Source organism: Phocoena phocoena, chromosome 5, assembly GCF_963924675.1.
Source record: "Phocoena phocoena chromosome 5, mPhoPho1.1, whole genome shotgun sequence".
Classification (NCBI taxonomy): Eukaryota; Metazoa; Chordata; class Mammalia; order Artiodactyla; family Phocoenidae; genus Phocoena; species Phocoena phocoena.
The window spans coordinates 44,818,383-44,832,972 of record NC_089223.1 but is presented as its reverse complement, the minus strand read 5'-3'; the positions used below and the strand labels follow the sequence as shown (position 1 = coordinate 44,832,972).

At 44.3% G+C, this 14,590-nt stretch overlaps 1 protein-coding gene across 1 annotated transcript in view; it reads left to right on the top strand.

The window, feature by feature from the left end:
* The first annotated feature begins 1,398 nt into the window (after positions 1-1,398).
* The window catches only part of FRAS1 (Fraser extracellular matrix complex subunit 1), a 455,620-nt gene continuing 442,428 nt past the window's right edge, over positions 1,399-14,590 (top strand). Inside the window, exons 1-2 of the mRNA XM_065877453.1 lie at positions 1,399-1,474; positions 9,991-10,022. Of these exons, the coding sequence (XP_065733525.1) occupies positions 1,399-1,474; positions 9,991-10,022 (108 nt within the window). The remainder of the gene's footprint in view (positions 1,475-9,990; positions 10,023-14,590) is intronic.

The following is a 14,590-nucleotide window of genomic DNA, read 5'->3' as shown; positions in this document are numbered from 1 at the left end:
ATCAGATCTGCCTCACTCTCTTAGTGCAGCCGGAGTGGCGGGGTGTGTGTGTGGGGAGTAGCGCTGGGGTCCTTGAATGTGGGCATACCCCCTCCCAAGTGAGGGCTGTGGATCCGGTTCGCGGGTCCCTAGGCTGTGCAGGAGCCAGGACCACGCCATCTTCCCCTCCAGCCCTCCCTGGTGTGACCACTTTTGATGCCGCCCCAGACAAAGGCAATCTGAACTCCAGCAGGAAGAATAAGGGGATCAGGTTGCTCTCTCGGCCTCCCCTCACTCCCCCCTCCTCGCTTCTCCCCTTTCCACGTGACTCTCTGGAATCTTTTGCAAAAGCTCCGAGTCTCTGGGTCCATTTTCACCGGAGCAAAGGAGAGAGGAAGGGTGGGGTGGGGGGGAGGCGGAGGAAGGCGGAGCGTGTGTCCTTTAAACGCGGGGTTCCAGAGGGGGGCCTTATTTTGTGCGTTTCCGGGCTCTCCGGTCGAGTGGCTCTAGTTCGGAAGTCCTTTCCAGGCTCTCTAGCATTTTCCTCGCTGCATTTAAAACCATGGCTCCTCCTCCGCTCCCGTAATCATACCTCGACCCAGCAGACCGGCTCGGGGTGCACGGGGCGGAGGTGGCCGCTGGCGCCGAGCGAGCCGCGCCCCGCAGCGCTCCTCGCCCGGGCCAGCGGCGGGGGCGGGAAAGTAGCGGCGGGGTCCCCGGCGCTGCCGCCCCCGGCTTTCCTCAGAAGCTTTCGCGGAGTCTGCGGCAGGGAGCGCAGCCCGCGGCGGCGGCGTGCGGCTGCAGCGCCGGCGAGTCCCACGAGCCGCCCGCAGCGCAGCACGAAGTTTCCCTCGAGCCGCCCCGGGTGGCTGAGGTCCGCCGAGCCGGGTGGCCCAGGCCAGAAGGAGGAGTGGGTGGGTCTTTTGGGGCTCCTGGCGACCCCCTCGGCCGACGCTGCGAGTGTCAAGCGAACTTTAGAAAGCTGCTGCCGAAGAACCTGCGCCGGGATCTCCACGGTTGGGGACCCGGGAGCGGGCGGGTCCGGCCTGCGGGAAATGCGGGGAGATCCAGTCGGCTGGTGACGGGCAACTTTCCGGCGAGCCTTAGCCGCGGGCCACTGCGACCTGCCTCCTCTTTTATTCTCCCGAGCTCAGCCGACGTTGGCGCCCTGCTCTGCTGGAGAGCTAGGCGCGCTCTCCGCCAGGCAGTGAGTGAATTGAATCCCTCCCCCTCCCCCCCGCCACGAGAGTGTCGCTCTCGCCCGTCCATCGCCTCATTTCCCCGGAGGTGACCGCCCGCCGCCCGTCGCACCCCGCTCTCGGGGCGCCCAGCCTGGGACGCCGAAGACTGCGTTTTGGCTGAGAACTGGTTCTTGGATGCTGAAGGCTGGGCTTGCCCAGCTTGGGTGCAGAGGCGGCAATGAGTGTCTTCAAAGTGTGGCTCGGGGTGGCCCTGGCATTGGCGGAATTTGCAGTATTGCCTCATCATTCTGAAGGTGAGAGAGCGGTGCCGTGTGTGTGTGTGTGTGTGTGTGTGTGTGTGTGTGTGTGTGTGTGTGTGTGTGATCGTGCTTTTTAAAAAGCTCAGCGGGTGTATGGCATTGTGGGTCAGATGGAAGTTTTTTGGGGGTGGGTGGGTGGGTGGCCGTGGAACTAGAGGGGGCTTTTTGTGAGAAGATTCCAACTCCTGATTGTTTTGTATGCAGATCACAAGCCCCACTCCCTCCTCCCTCTCTGCCCTGAGTGCATTTGGGTGGGTGGGTGGGTGGCCGACCGAGGTGCCATCTCTGAAATTGGATTCTCTTTCTTCCCACTTCCCCGGTGCCCCCGAATGGAAAGCATCTACATGGAGCGTAGGTGAGGAGTGAACAATTGCAATTACCTGTGTAAAAATACTTATGCTCCTATGAAAAATAAAATCCGGCACCTTAAAACCCCCTTCTCGCCCTCCCTCCTAACCCCAATGAGTCTACCCGTAAAGTCCAATTAAGATTTTATAAGGTGGTTAGAGCGTGTTCTGGAAGTAGACAGTTCAATCGCACTGCAAGAAACCTCCCCAGTACAGAGAGGCACGAGCCTGCCTCTTCCCCAGAAAAGAAGTGGTTAATAAGAGTTTAGCTCCGTTCTCTGACTTCGCCCCCTGCCTCCCAGTTTTCCTCCGAGGCTCCAACCTACGTGTAAAACCCTGGAGCTGGGGGTGAGAAAGAAGGAGATTGGTGGGAGTTGTCGCCATGATAGCAAGAGCAATGTGAGCTCAGGCAAATAAATTAATCGATAAGGAAATCAAGAGTTTGGAGGTCCTAGGATGGCGGGCCCAGGGACGCGAGGCGGCGTGAGCTCCCACCTGCCTAGAGTCGCGAGGAAAGTCGCCTAGCGGGTGCTTAGGGAGGGGGAAGGGAGGCGGCGGGCTGAGGAAGGCGGCTTAATCTACCGTGCAGGGCTCTCGGCTTCCCCTCCCCGCTCCGTTCATTATTCTTCCAGCTGCGGGAAGAAGAGTTCACCTGCCCCGCGGCAAATCAGAGCCGCAGTCGCGGCAGTCGCGGGCGCTGGGCGGGGCGCCTTCTCCGCTCGGGTGCTGACCCGGGCGTGGGACTGCGGGCAGCGGCAGCCCCCGAGGAGGACACAGCCCTGCTCGGATCCACCTGCAGCCACCTGAGCAACGGCCTTTTCCTAGCTAGCTTCCCGGGAGAAAGTGACGGTGGCTTTGGAAACGCACGGCAGTGGGGACTTTCCCGTGGGTGGAGCGACCGCCAGCCCGCACCCTCCCGGGAATTATATCAAGTGTGTATCATACCCGGGAAGTGCAGGTGTGGGGCCTGTGCAGCCTTTTTCAACCAGGGCATAACCTGTAGAACCGTGTCTTTTGTATGTGTGCGTGTGTATGCAAACTTAAAAGACAATAAAACGTATAGGGCTTAATTGTAGTAAAGCACATGGGAGAGTCAGCCTAGGCCACCCAAATGTGAATTTGAGACAGAAAAATTACGTTTGCACTTGGTGGTGGCAGTTTCCTATTTAGGATCATGTTCCAGCAACGCGGAAAACGTGCTGTCCGTCCCCGATAGCTCACCAGGGGGCAGTTGGAATGATGTAAGAGATTTGCTTTTCAGAATCAAATCTCTTGAAATTACAAAAGCCATTATTACTAAGGGCCTGCAGGGTTCGCTCTTTGGAAGAGTGGTTGACAAAAAGGGCAAAGTTTAAAAACGTCCAAAGTCTTCTGATGGGGGAGGAGTGTAGGGCGCGAGGGGCGCTATTCCTCCAAAGATCCTTTGGAAACTTTGCTTCTTACTCTTTCATCCCACCTTCAGAACATTCTAGAATCATCCCACAACTTGGATTCTTAGATATCCGAGAGTTTCCATCCAAGTCATAATGATGCTTACCTAATAATGAATGAATGAATGAATATGGACATTTACTGAACACTGTACTGTTTGCCTCGCACTATGCTAAACACTTTACATACGTTATCTCATTAAATTAATTAAATGATAACAGTCCCACGGCCAAAAACTCAGCTGTCATCTGATGAGTCCTTTGATTTGGTTCCGTCAGGGTTTTCTTTTTCTCTTAAAAATACGAGCATTGAGGTCAAGAATGGAGAGCTTAAGGATATTAGAGATTTCCTCAAGTTTTTATTATTAGCCTTGGAAGTGATTTTTAAAAATGGAAAAGAAGCATTCACACGTGTGGGTCTCTTGATGCAACCTACTCTGTGATACTGTTGCTGTCCGGGCCATGGCAGAATTTGTTGTTTTCTTCTCAATGCTCAGAGAGCATGTCATATATGTTTCTGGTGCACCAGTTAATAATTCTATAATTTTAGTTGATAAAGATACAATCTTCCTCACCTAACTGTGTGCTCTCAGAGGGCTTAGGATGGCTCCTGGTTATTATCCTTCCAACTCAGCTCCTGGTACACAATAGGTGCTAAAAAATTTTGGTCAGGTGAATGAGTATTGCCAAATCACGTTTCAAATTAAGCTTAGACTGTTGCTGTGTGACCTTGAATGAACCACCTAACTTCTTTGGGCTGTGATTCACCAAATGCAGAAGCTGGCTAGGTGATAGCTCTAAAATACTTCTGCTAATCATCCAGCATAGAAAAAAAAAAAACAATGATCAGTATTTGCTGCCTTATTTTTGGTCAGTTGCATCTTTCTAGTTCTGAATTTTATTTTAATTATTAAAAGAAAAATGAAGGTTTACAAGCAGGTTATTGGCAGTGTTATTTTACATTTTCTTATATCGCCAAGCTGACAAACTACTGTGATTTGAGAGCTTAATAAAATCAACAAGTCACAGAGAAACTTCTAGCAAATGTGGCTGCTTTCTGAATCAGATGTGTTTCTGGAGAAGTACATCTTGAGTTGTGTCGACCCGTGGAAATCCTGTGAAGTTACACTAGATAGAACATGTTGGCTGTGGATAAAGAGTCTTGAATTGGTTAAGAGAACTGAGTTCCAGTCTATGTCCATCACTCCCCATGTGACTTTAGCCAAGCTTACAATCTTCCAGTCTTTTTCCTTTAAATGCCATTAGCAGAATATACTGAAAAGGATCATTTGATAGACAGAGTGTTTTATTTATGGGTGGATCGGCATATTTGGTTCCACTCTTGGTAGAAGAGTTCCTTCTGTGTAGGATTCAGTCCTTAAACTCAATGTTAAGGAAGGAAAGACATTGGATGGGAAAAAATAGCCTATCTCTTCATTCTTTCATTCCACAAATCTTTATTGATAGCTTATATATCAGGTTATTAGGTTATGTCTGGTAGGGACATACAGACATCAAAAAAAATAATGCCTTCCCTCAGGGAGTTTGCATACCTGGAAATCATTAATATAGGTAAGGTAGCAGTAGGGACATGTAAAACGTTGGTCCTTGGTGGGTTTCACAATATTGAATAATTGCAACTCAGCATCTTTTGGCTTTTGCAACTACCAGCTAGTGGAAATAAAGGGTGTTGTATTGTCATAGGCTCTTATTTCCATCATATTGCATTTCTGTTCTCTTCTGGGGATTGGATTCTGGGTGTTACCCTCTGCAAATAAATCCTTTAGTGAGAGCATGGTCATCTGTATTCGCTGTTGTGGACTTGAGTGGTAATATTACTCAGTTTTACTCAGATATGAGTAGTCATAAAATACTGTCCCCCACTTGCCTCAGGAGAGGAGAGGGGACTACCAACATGGCATAGTTGGAGTTGTGTGCCAAATCTTACGCTAGTTCAAAAACAGTTGGCCCATTTTTGTTTTAACTGCTCTATTAATTGATCTGACTCCTGGCTGACAATAATCAGGACAGGAGCTGTCCTGTCAGTCCAGAAAAGGATTCTATTTTAACTGTTCCACAGTGTACAAGCCATATGCTGAATTATAGCACAAAATAAAGCCTGAACATTTAACTACCAACTTGTGGCTGCTTGTTCCTAATGAGTCATATTTTTGTGATACCATGCTGTCCAAACTTCTTCATATGTTATGGTCATGTGCCACTATTTCTTTGAACAAATGGGTCTGACATTTTGTGACTTAGATTTAACCTCTCTAATCTCCTCTTGTTATCAGGTAGGGTTTCCATAGTGAATAGTTTCAGGATGTGAGCACTAGTGCAAATTATATCTCACATTTCCTCTGAAAACTTCAGATTTTATACACGTGTCTCATAATAGAGTACATTCTAATGTGCCAAAGGGCCTAAAAATGAATATGAAATGACATTTATTTAAATGAATATGGAGTGACATTTTGCCTATGTGACCTGCAAGAAAGGCGCCAACCACAGGAGGAAGGTCTCAAGATCTCAGCTTGCTTCTTGGCACTATGTGATCCCTTCACCCAGCACAACTTTATGCACTTTCTCACAGGTGTCAGAACTTAAATTACCTACCTTCTCAGCTGTATTCCATGCCCTGAAACTGGCAAAGTCTCTTATTTTTCCTGTTTTCCCTTGAAGAAGGCCTGTTTCTCCTTCTAGATCTTCATCATCAGTTAGAATTCCCCTTCAGCTGGAGTTTCAAGTTCAAATAAAGCCCAAATCGAAACTTCAGGTAGAGTTGCAATCATTCCAGTGCTCCTTAAGAAAAAAAGTGACGAGTGGAGCGAGTCACTTTGTTTTCCAAAGTATATGAGTTGATCCATTAGTGAAAAGGCAGAACGAGAAGCTGCACCTAGCACCCAATGCCAACAAACCTCCCGACTTAGTCTGCCGGCGGGTGTGAAGCTTGTGCCCGTGTGGGAGAAACATGCTTGCTTTGGAGGATTGCATCTGGCATTGGGTGGTGATGAATGTTTGATGGGACTGGGCATCACAGTAGAATGCTTTCTTTTTTTCTACAGGGAAGCAGTGAGGTTTTGGAAGCTGTGTTAACGGAGACTCATTTCTGCAGCTGCCTTTCGGGTAGAGATGTTGTGTTTTAGGAAAGCCCTCAGAGGCCAAGGCTTATTTCTTTTAGAATTGTACATCCTAGAGCAACCCAAATCGAGATATTTCCCTTTTCCAATGATAGAATTTATCGGCAGTTACGCATAGTTTTGACTTGCGTTTCTAACAGATATTTGGCTTAACCAAGTGTGTTTGTGATGCACACTCAATGCTGCTTTATTTTTTCATGTTACTGTGATTTGATAACATCTGTCTAAATTTCCAGAAATGGGTTTTGATATGAGTACTTGGATACATCTTAAGATACCTGATTCCTTTTGGAGCTTTGAAAGTTTACTGGCCTTTGGAGGGTAGTGCTATGGAGGAGGGTAATAAAATTACTTGAGGATGGTTTTATCTAAAGGTTAAATTTTGTTTGTTTATTCTAAAGGTTAAATTTTGTTAAATTGTACCTAAGTGATCTTTATGTTTAACTTTTAAATGTGAGAAGTAATTAAATAAGTCCATTTACATAATTTAGGAATTGCATTGTGTTGATATATATTTATGTACTTATATACGATTATTTTTTTTATTATTTATTTTTTTGCGGTACGCGGGCCTCTCACTGTTGGGGCCTCTCCCGTTGCGGAGCACAGGCTCCAGACGCGCAGGCTCAGCGGCCATGGCTCACGGGCCTAGCCGCTCCACGGCATGTGGGATCTTCCCGGACCGGGGCACAAACCCGTGTCCCCTGCATCGGCAGGCGGACTCTCAACCACTGCGCCACCAGGGAAGCCCACGATTATTTTATATATATCCATATCCATATCTCATGATTATTTTATATATATCTATATCCATATATGTGTTTATATATCTATATCTATATATATCTGTATCTCCTTTCTTATGATATACCATAGACTGAAATACTGTCTTTGGAACAGAATTTCTTAAAACTAAGTCAGGAAGAATTTCCCCCGAGCATTTTATCTCAAGTTATTCTTATTTGAATTTCAAGGGCACAAAAAGTCATTTCAATAAATTTGCCCATGGAGATCTTTTTTTTTTTTTAAACATCTTTATTGGGGTATAATTGCTTTACAATGGTGTGTTAGTTTCTGCTTTATAACAAAGTGAATCAGTTATACATATACATATGTTCCCATATGTCTTCCCTCTTGCGTCTCCCTCCCTCCCACCCTCCCTTTCCCACCCCTCCAGGCTGTCACAAAGCACCGAGCTAATATCCCTGTGCCTTGCGGCTGCTTCCCGCTAGCTGTCTACCTTACTACGTTTGTTAGTGTGTATATGTCCATGACTCTCTCTCGCCCTGTCAAAGCTCACCCTTCCCCCTCCCCATATCCTCAAGTCCGTTCTCCAGTAGGTCTGCGTCTTTATTCCTGTCCTACCCCTAGGTTCTTCATGACATTTTTTTCCCTTAAATTCCATATATATGTGTTAGCATAGGGTATTTGTCTTTTTCTTTCTGACTTACTTCACTCTGTATGACAGACTCTAGGTCTATCCATCTCATTACAAATAGCTCAATTTCATTTCTTTTTAAGGCTGAGTAATATTCCATTGTATATATGTGCCACATCTTCTTTATCCAGTCATCCGATGATGGGTGCTTAGGTTGTTTCCATCTCCAGGCTATTGTAAATAGAGCTGCAATGAACATTTTGGTACAAGACTCTTTTGGAATTTTGGTTTTCTCAGGGTATATGCCCAGTAGTGGGATTGCTGGGTCATATGGTAATTCTATTTGTAGTTTTTTAAGGAACCTCCATACTGTTCTCCATAGTGGCTGAACCAATTCACATTCCCACCAGCAGTGCAAGAGTGTTCCCTTTTCTCCACACCCTCTCCAGCATTTATTGTTTCTAGATTTTTTGATGATGGCCATTCTGACTGGTGTGAGATGATATCTCATTGTAGATTTGATTTGCATTTCTCTAATGATTAATGATGTTGAGCATTCTTTCATGTGTTTGTTGGCATTCTGTGTATCTTCTTTGGAGAAATGTCTATTTAGGTCTTCTGCCCATTTTTGGATAGGGTTGTTTGTTTTTTGGTTATTGAGCTGCATGAGCTGCTTGTAAATTTTGGAGATTAATCCTTTGTCAGTTGCTTCATTTGCAAATATTTTCTCCCATTCTGAGGGTTGTCTTTTGGTCTTGATTATAGTTTCCTTTGCTGTGCAAAAGCTTTGAAGTTTCATTAGGTCCCATTTGTTTATTTTTGTTTTTATTTCCATTACTCTAGGAGGTGGGTCAGAAAGGATCTTGCTGTGATTTATGTCATAGAGTGTTCTGCCTATGTTTTCCTCTAAGAGTTTGATAGTTTCTGGCCTTACATTTAGGTCTTTAATCCATTTTGAGCTTATTTTTGTGTATGGTGTTAGGGAGTGATCTAATCTCATACTTTTACATGTACCTGTCCAGTTTTCCCAGCACCATTTACTGAAGAGGCTGTCCTTTCTCCACTGTACATTCCTGCCACCTTTATCAAAGATAAGGTGTCCATATCCATGGAGATCTTTGATTCAAACCCCAAGTGTAAATAACTGTCTCCTTTTCTTTGAATATTGTTCTTAATTCCGTTATTAGTAGATAAGGTAGACCAGTCCTTTCCTGAGAAGTTAATAGTACTGAGACTTCACGAATGATCTGTTGGCATCCAAACACTGTAGTAAAATGTGTCCTTCCCTCTTTGGACATTAAGTGTGGCACATTGTCAAGGTGTGCTCTGTCTTGGTGTGTGTATGCTATTTCAATCTGCTTTGCAGCCTGTTTCTGAGCTAGTATCTGTTAGCACACTGCCTACATGTTTATAGGTTAAATCAACACCTGCTGTGCTGTTCAAAAACTGGTTTAGAAAAAGCATAGGGGCTTCCCTGGTGGCGCAGTGGTTGGGAGTCCGCCTGCCGATGCAGGGGGCGCGGGTTCGTGCCCTGGTCTGGGAGGATCCCACGTGCCGCGGGGCGGCTGGGCCCGTGGGCCATGGCCGCTGAGCCTGCGTGTCCGGAGCCTGTGCTCCGCAGCGGGAGAGACCACAACAGTGAGAGGCCCGCGTACCACAAAAAAAAAAAAAAAAAAAAAAAGAAAAAGCATAATTTTGTGGGCTGGAAAGCTCCATGAAGGAGATGGGATCAAGTTCAAGGAAATTGATTAGACCAAGTGCATTTCCTGCAGGAGACAAAAATGAGTAAAGGCATTGGCATATGAAAGCATTACCATGGGATCCTAAGTTGGCCTCTTGGGTTGGACTGGAGAATTTGTGTTAGCAAAGAGTGGCAGAGAAGCCTGGATAAGTAAATTGGGACTGGATTAGGAAGGCTTTGCTGATTTGTCATATAGGAAAATACACCAGTGTATTTATAGCATGTCGTTATACATACATTTATTTTAAAATTCAAATAATGAGTTTTAATAATGCTTTCCCTCATGCGTGTCCAAGAAATGTTGTGTTGGTGTATGGGATTCTTTCCCCAGGGGCAGAATCCTCAAGCTTTGGAAAGAGCACAGTGTACTGATTATGATGCATGTCGATGCAGCTTTAGTGTACTTTGGCCAGGGCAGTGCCTGTTGGTCTATTATGCATCCCTTTTAATTCTTGTTTTGTTTTTTCCCCACAGGTGCTTGTGTCTATCAGGGTTCCTTGTTGGCGGTAGGTCATTCTTCATATATTTGGTTTATTTATTTTGCATGTAAAATGCTTGATTGAGGTTACTGAGTGAGTGAGGTGACCCTGTCATTGTAAAATGTATTTATTTTCCTTTTCAGTTTGAGGATTATCCCTCATTCTGGCACAATCACGCTCAATTACTTAATACCTTTTCCAGAGTGAATTAGTTCCATTTGGATACTCAGGTATTGGAAGAGAAGTTCAAACACCCAACACCAATTTGCATTCCATGGCTGTCTTGTGAGTTCTTTCAATCAGAGAGAAAATTAGATCCCATTCTTTTGTCAGGTATGAGCTAGGGCACAATTTGTTTATCTTCCAAACAACTTGTTTGCTTCTTCCTTTGAACCCCCCCTCCAAAAAAATATACAATTATTGAGTACAATATGGAGGATCCTGACTGTTGCTTTGAATTATACTTTTAAGTTTTGGTAACAAACAAATTAACATTTTATTTCTGATCCTTTGCCACGTAGAGGAGAATTGATTTTGAATTTAATGTCGGGATCACTTGGGGGAAAAGCTGATGCAAGATTCCTGCATTTCTTTTCATTAATAATGTACTGTGGTGCATAACAGTGTGTTAAAAGCCAATCGAAAAGACCGTCTACACTCCATCAACTCTAATAAGTGGTGTGACAAGTCATTCTTCACCACTTTTTTATTTTAGTTTAATAAAGGCTGTAATAAAAACAAAACTCAGCTGGTTGGAAAGGGTTTGCTCATTTACATCCCAACCCGCTATTGACATGTGTGATACCAATATGTCATCTTGGATTGTCCTTGTGGTATTGAAATAGATGAGAAATACTTGAAATACCTGAGAGTCTAGATAATTGTAGATGTTCACAGTAATATTCTTGAATCTGAACTTTATGTAATGTAGTTACTGCTCTGGAGATTGATGTGTGTTTTCCTTCCTTATATTTTTCTGTTAAAGAATCAGGTGAAAGCCATTTTCCACTCTCTTTCCCATTCCATGCCCTGAAAAGCCTACTCTTGCCTCTGTTTATTCTTTAATACATTTTAGGAATCATTTTAAAATCAAAGTGCTATAAAATACATCATCAGTTTTGGGGAGCTGTAGTAGATATTATAGACAAGTTAGTTGTCCATTTTAATACAAAGAAAATTGCTTATTGTATAGAGTCCTTTGTAACTTTTCAATATCTTTTCATGGCTATCGATCCACCTGATACATGCAGCAGATCAGTGAAATAGGCAGGTCATGTATTATTTTATACTCTCCCCCTTTTTAATGAAGAACCAAGGGTGAGAGAGAGAGAGGCTTGCTAAAGGTCATTGACCATTAAGGGGTAGACCAGAACAAAACAACCTGTCTTCTTTCTGTTGTTCTCCTGAATCTGAAGAAAGTGGCTAGGCTACCTTCTATGTTTGACGCGGCAGCATGGTATTGCACATTTGAATACGAAAGCATCAAGTACGGGAAGAGGTCAGTTTGGTTTGATCGAGTTAAAGGAGTGGGGGCACTAGCACGGTCCCGACCCCTCTAGTTGCCTTCTTTGCTTACCAAGACTCTGCTGTGTTTGTTCCTGCACCTCCTCTAGCCTGACGTACTTGTGACTGTGGTTATACAACTCAGGCAGAAAGACAGTACATTTACTACAATAATAAAGATTATTATTGAACAAATATTTACTGAGTGACAACTCTGGACCTGCTCTTCTAGGCACTGGGAACGCGTCAGTGAACAAACAGGCAAAATGCTTGCCTTCATGAAGCTCGAATTCTAATGAATAAAATATTTAGAATGTCAGATTAGTGCTAAGGAGGAAAACAGTATGGGTGTGGGGAGATAGGAAAGGCTGAATAGGGGACAAGGGCGGCCTCTTGAAATGAGGGGATAGGGAAGGGCTCCCTGAGAAAGTAAGGTGACATTTGAAGAAAGACCTGAAGGGCACTATAAGAGCTTGCCCCTTGGATATCCAGGGAAAGAGAATTCCACAGCGAGTGTAAAGTCTGAAGTGGGAGCTTGCTTGGTCATTTGAAGAAGTACTTGGAGGTCACTGTGGCTGCAGCACGTGATCAGGGGGAGGATGGCAGGAGATGAGGTCAGAGAGGTTGGCAGTGACAGAGCAGTGTGTCCTTCTGTGGACTTTAGCTTGTCCTTTCAATCAGGTGGGTGAGCCACTGGAGGAGCTAGAGCAGAAGAATGACAAAACCTGACTTATAGTTTAATTAAACTGCTGAAATGGGAATATGAAAAGAAATAGCATTTGTTTCTAGGGAAACTATGTTGAATACTTTAAAAAAAGCCTCTGTAGAGGTGAGTCACTGAAAATTTGCTGTCAAATTAAGTATGAGAGAGACAACTATAAAAGATTGGGGGAAAAGCACAAAAGTCCAGAGAGATTCTGCATTCGGATTTATTTGCAACCTCTTGAAGTTCTCTTTCTATTTTAAGGAACTTCAAACTGGAATGGGGATGATGCATTGTGGCCATAGCTAATTGTGTGAATAATTCATCGCTGCTCTCTTGCCACATGGCCTGGTCTTGAAGAAAAGCACTGCACCTGCATCAATGAAATTGAATGAATGTGCATTTATGTATTTTGAATTAAAATACAAAGCTTAAGAACATTTATATACTGTTCTAGGATTCTCTGATTAAACAACTCCTTGGGTGAGAGGATTTCTATGGTAAGAGGCATCACAGCCAGGGGCTGGCTTTGAGGATAGTGGCATGGTGTCCCAGCCCCAAACCCTGTAAATTCTACCCACGTGCATTGTAGAGCTGGGAGTGACTTTGGAGGTCATGTAGTCCAAACTCTCCATTTTATAGGTGGGCAGAGTGAGGCAGGGATTGAAGTTCTTGTGCTTCCTTCATTACTCAGGTGAGTAACCAGAAGTGGAAAGTGGGTCTGGTTGAGAATGGCAAAGCACCAGCTTCACCCAGAATTCCATGAAACATACCAAGCAAATGAGAACACAGATCTAAGCTCTGGCTACTAGTTGCTAACTCTCAACCTGTCTTGTGAGGATTCCTTCCACTGATACCTTTTCCATCTCATCACTTGTTGCCCGGGAAGCTGCCAGATAGAGTGGTTCATTCAGGGCCTCTGTAGTCTGACAGACCTTTAAAAAAATTTTTTTTAAATTGAAGTATAGTTGATTTACGATGTTGTGTTATATAGCACAACTATATAGCTAGGTGTATAGCAAAGTGATTCCGTTATACATATACATATATATATATATATATATATATATATATTCTTTTTCAGATACTTTTCCATTATAGGTTAATACAAGATATTGAATATAGTTCCCTATGCAATACAGTAGTTCCTTGTTGTTTATCTATTTTATATATAGTAGTATGTATCTGTTAATCCCAAACTCCTAGTTTATCCCTCCCCCTTTGATAACCATAAGTTTGTTTTATATGTCTGAGTCTGTTTCTGCTTTGTAAATAAGTTCATTTGCATCATTTTTTTAGATTCCACATATAAGTGATACCATATGATACTTATCTTTCTCTCTTTGACTTACTTTGCTTAGTATGATAACCTCTAGGTCCATCTATGTTGCTGCAAATGGCATTATTTCATTCTTTTTTATGGCTGAGTAGTAGTCCATTGTGTATATGTACCACATCTTCTTTAGCCATTCCTCTGTCGGTGGACATTTAGGTTGCGTCCATGTCTTGGCTATTGTAAACAGTGCTGCTATGAACACTGGGGTGCATGTATCTTTTCATATTAGGGTTTTTGCCGACAGACCTTGTTCTGATTCTTCCTCATCTGCTACAAACCAGCTCTGTGACCAAGTTACATAACCTTCCTGAATCTCTATCACCTCCTATGTGAAATGGGGATAAATAGAGCCTCTCCTGAAGGGTTTTTGTAGAGTAAAGGAGGCAATGTGGGGAAGACACCCAGACACAGTGCCTGGTGTGTGCTTTTCTGCAATAACAAAATTCCTCTTTACCAGCCAAGAAGAAGGACAAGAGGAAGGAACTGTTATTCGGCACCTGCTATGTATTTCATACTCTCAACAATCCCAGGAAATAGGTGTTGTCTTTACAGATCAGGAACCTGAGGCTAAGAAACTCTAAGTCACTTGTTCAAAAATCACACAGCTAGTCAGTGCTAGAGGAAGAGGGCGTTGCAACCTGGGTCTGACTTTAAAGCCATTCCACCAAGCATGCCGTTTCTCGCAGCCAAGCCAGTCTGCTTGTTGTCTCTGAACACAGCTAGCTTATTTTACCATCAGCTCTATGTGCCCACCCCCTCCCTGCTGCACCTGTCACGCAGTTGTCTCTGCCAGCCTCTGTCCCGACCTCCCGCAAGAGCCAGCTGTCCCTGGCTCACCCCTTCCCATTTAGCTGAGGCTCTCCCACACTAGTGTGTGCTAAATTCACCACACGAAGCAAGGAAGGTTTAGGGGTTATTCCATCTTAACATATAGTACATGCTATATTATATATATGTACCCACACAAATCCCCAGCAATGTGCTGTGTTTCCCAACTTCTGACACCTCTGTGGACTCGTGGAGACACTCTGGGGTCACTGGGTTCTAAGCCCC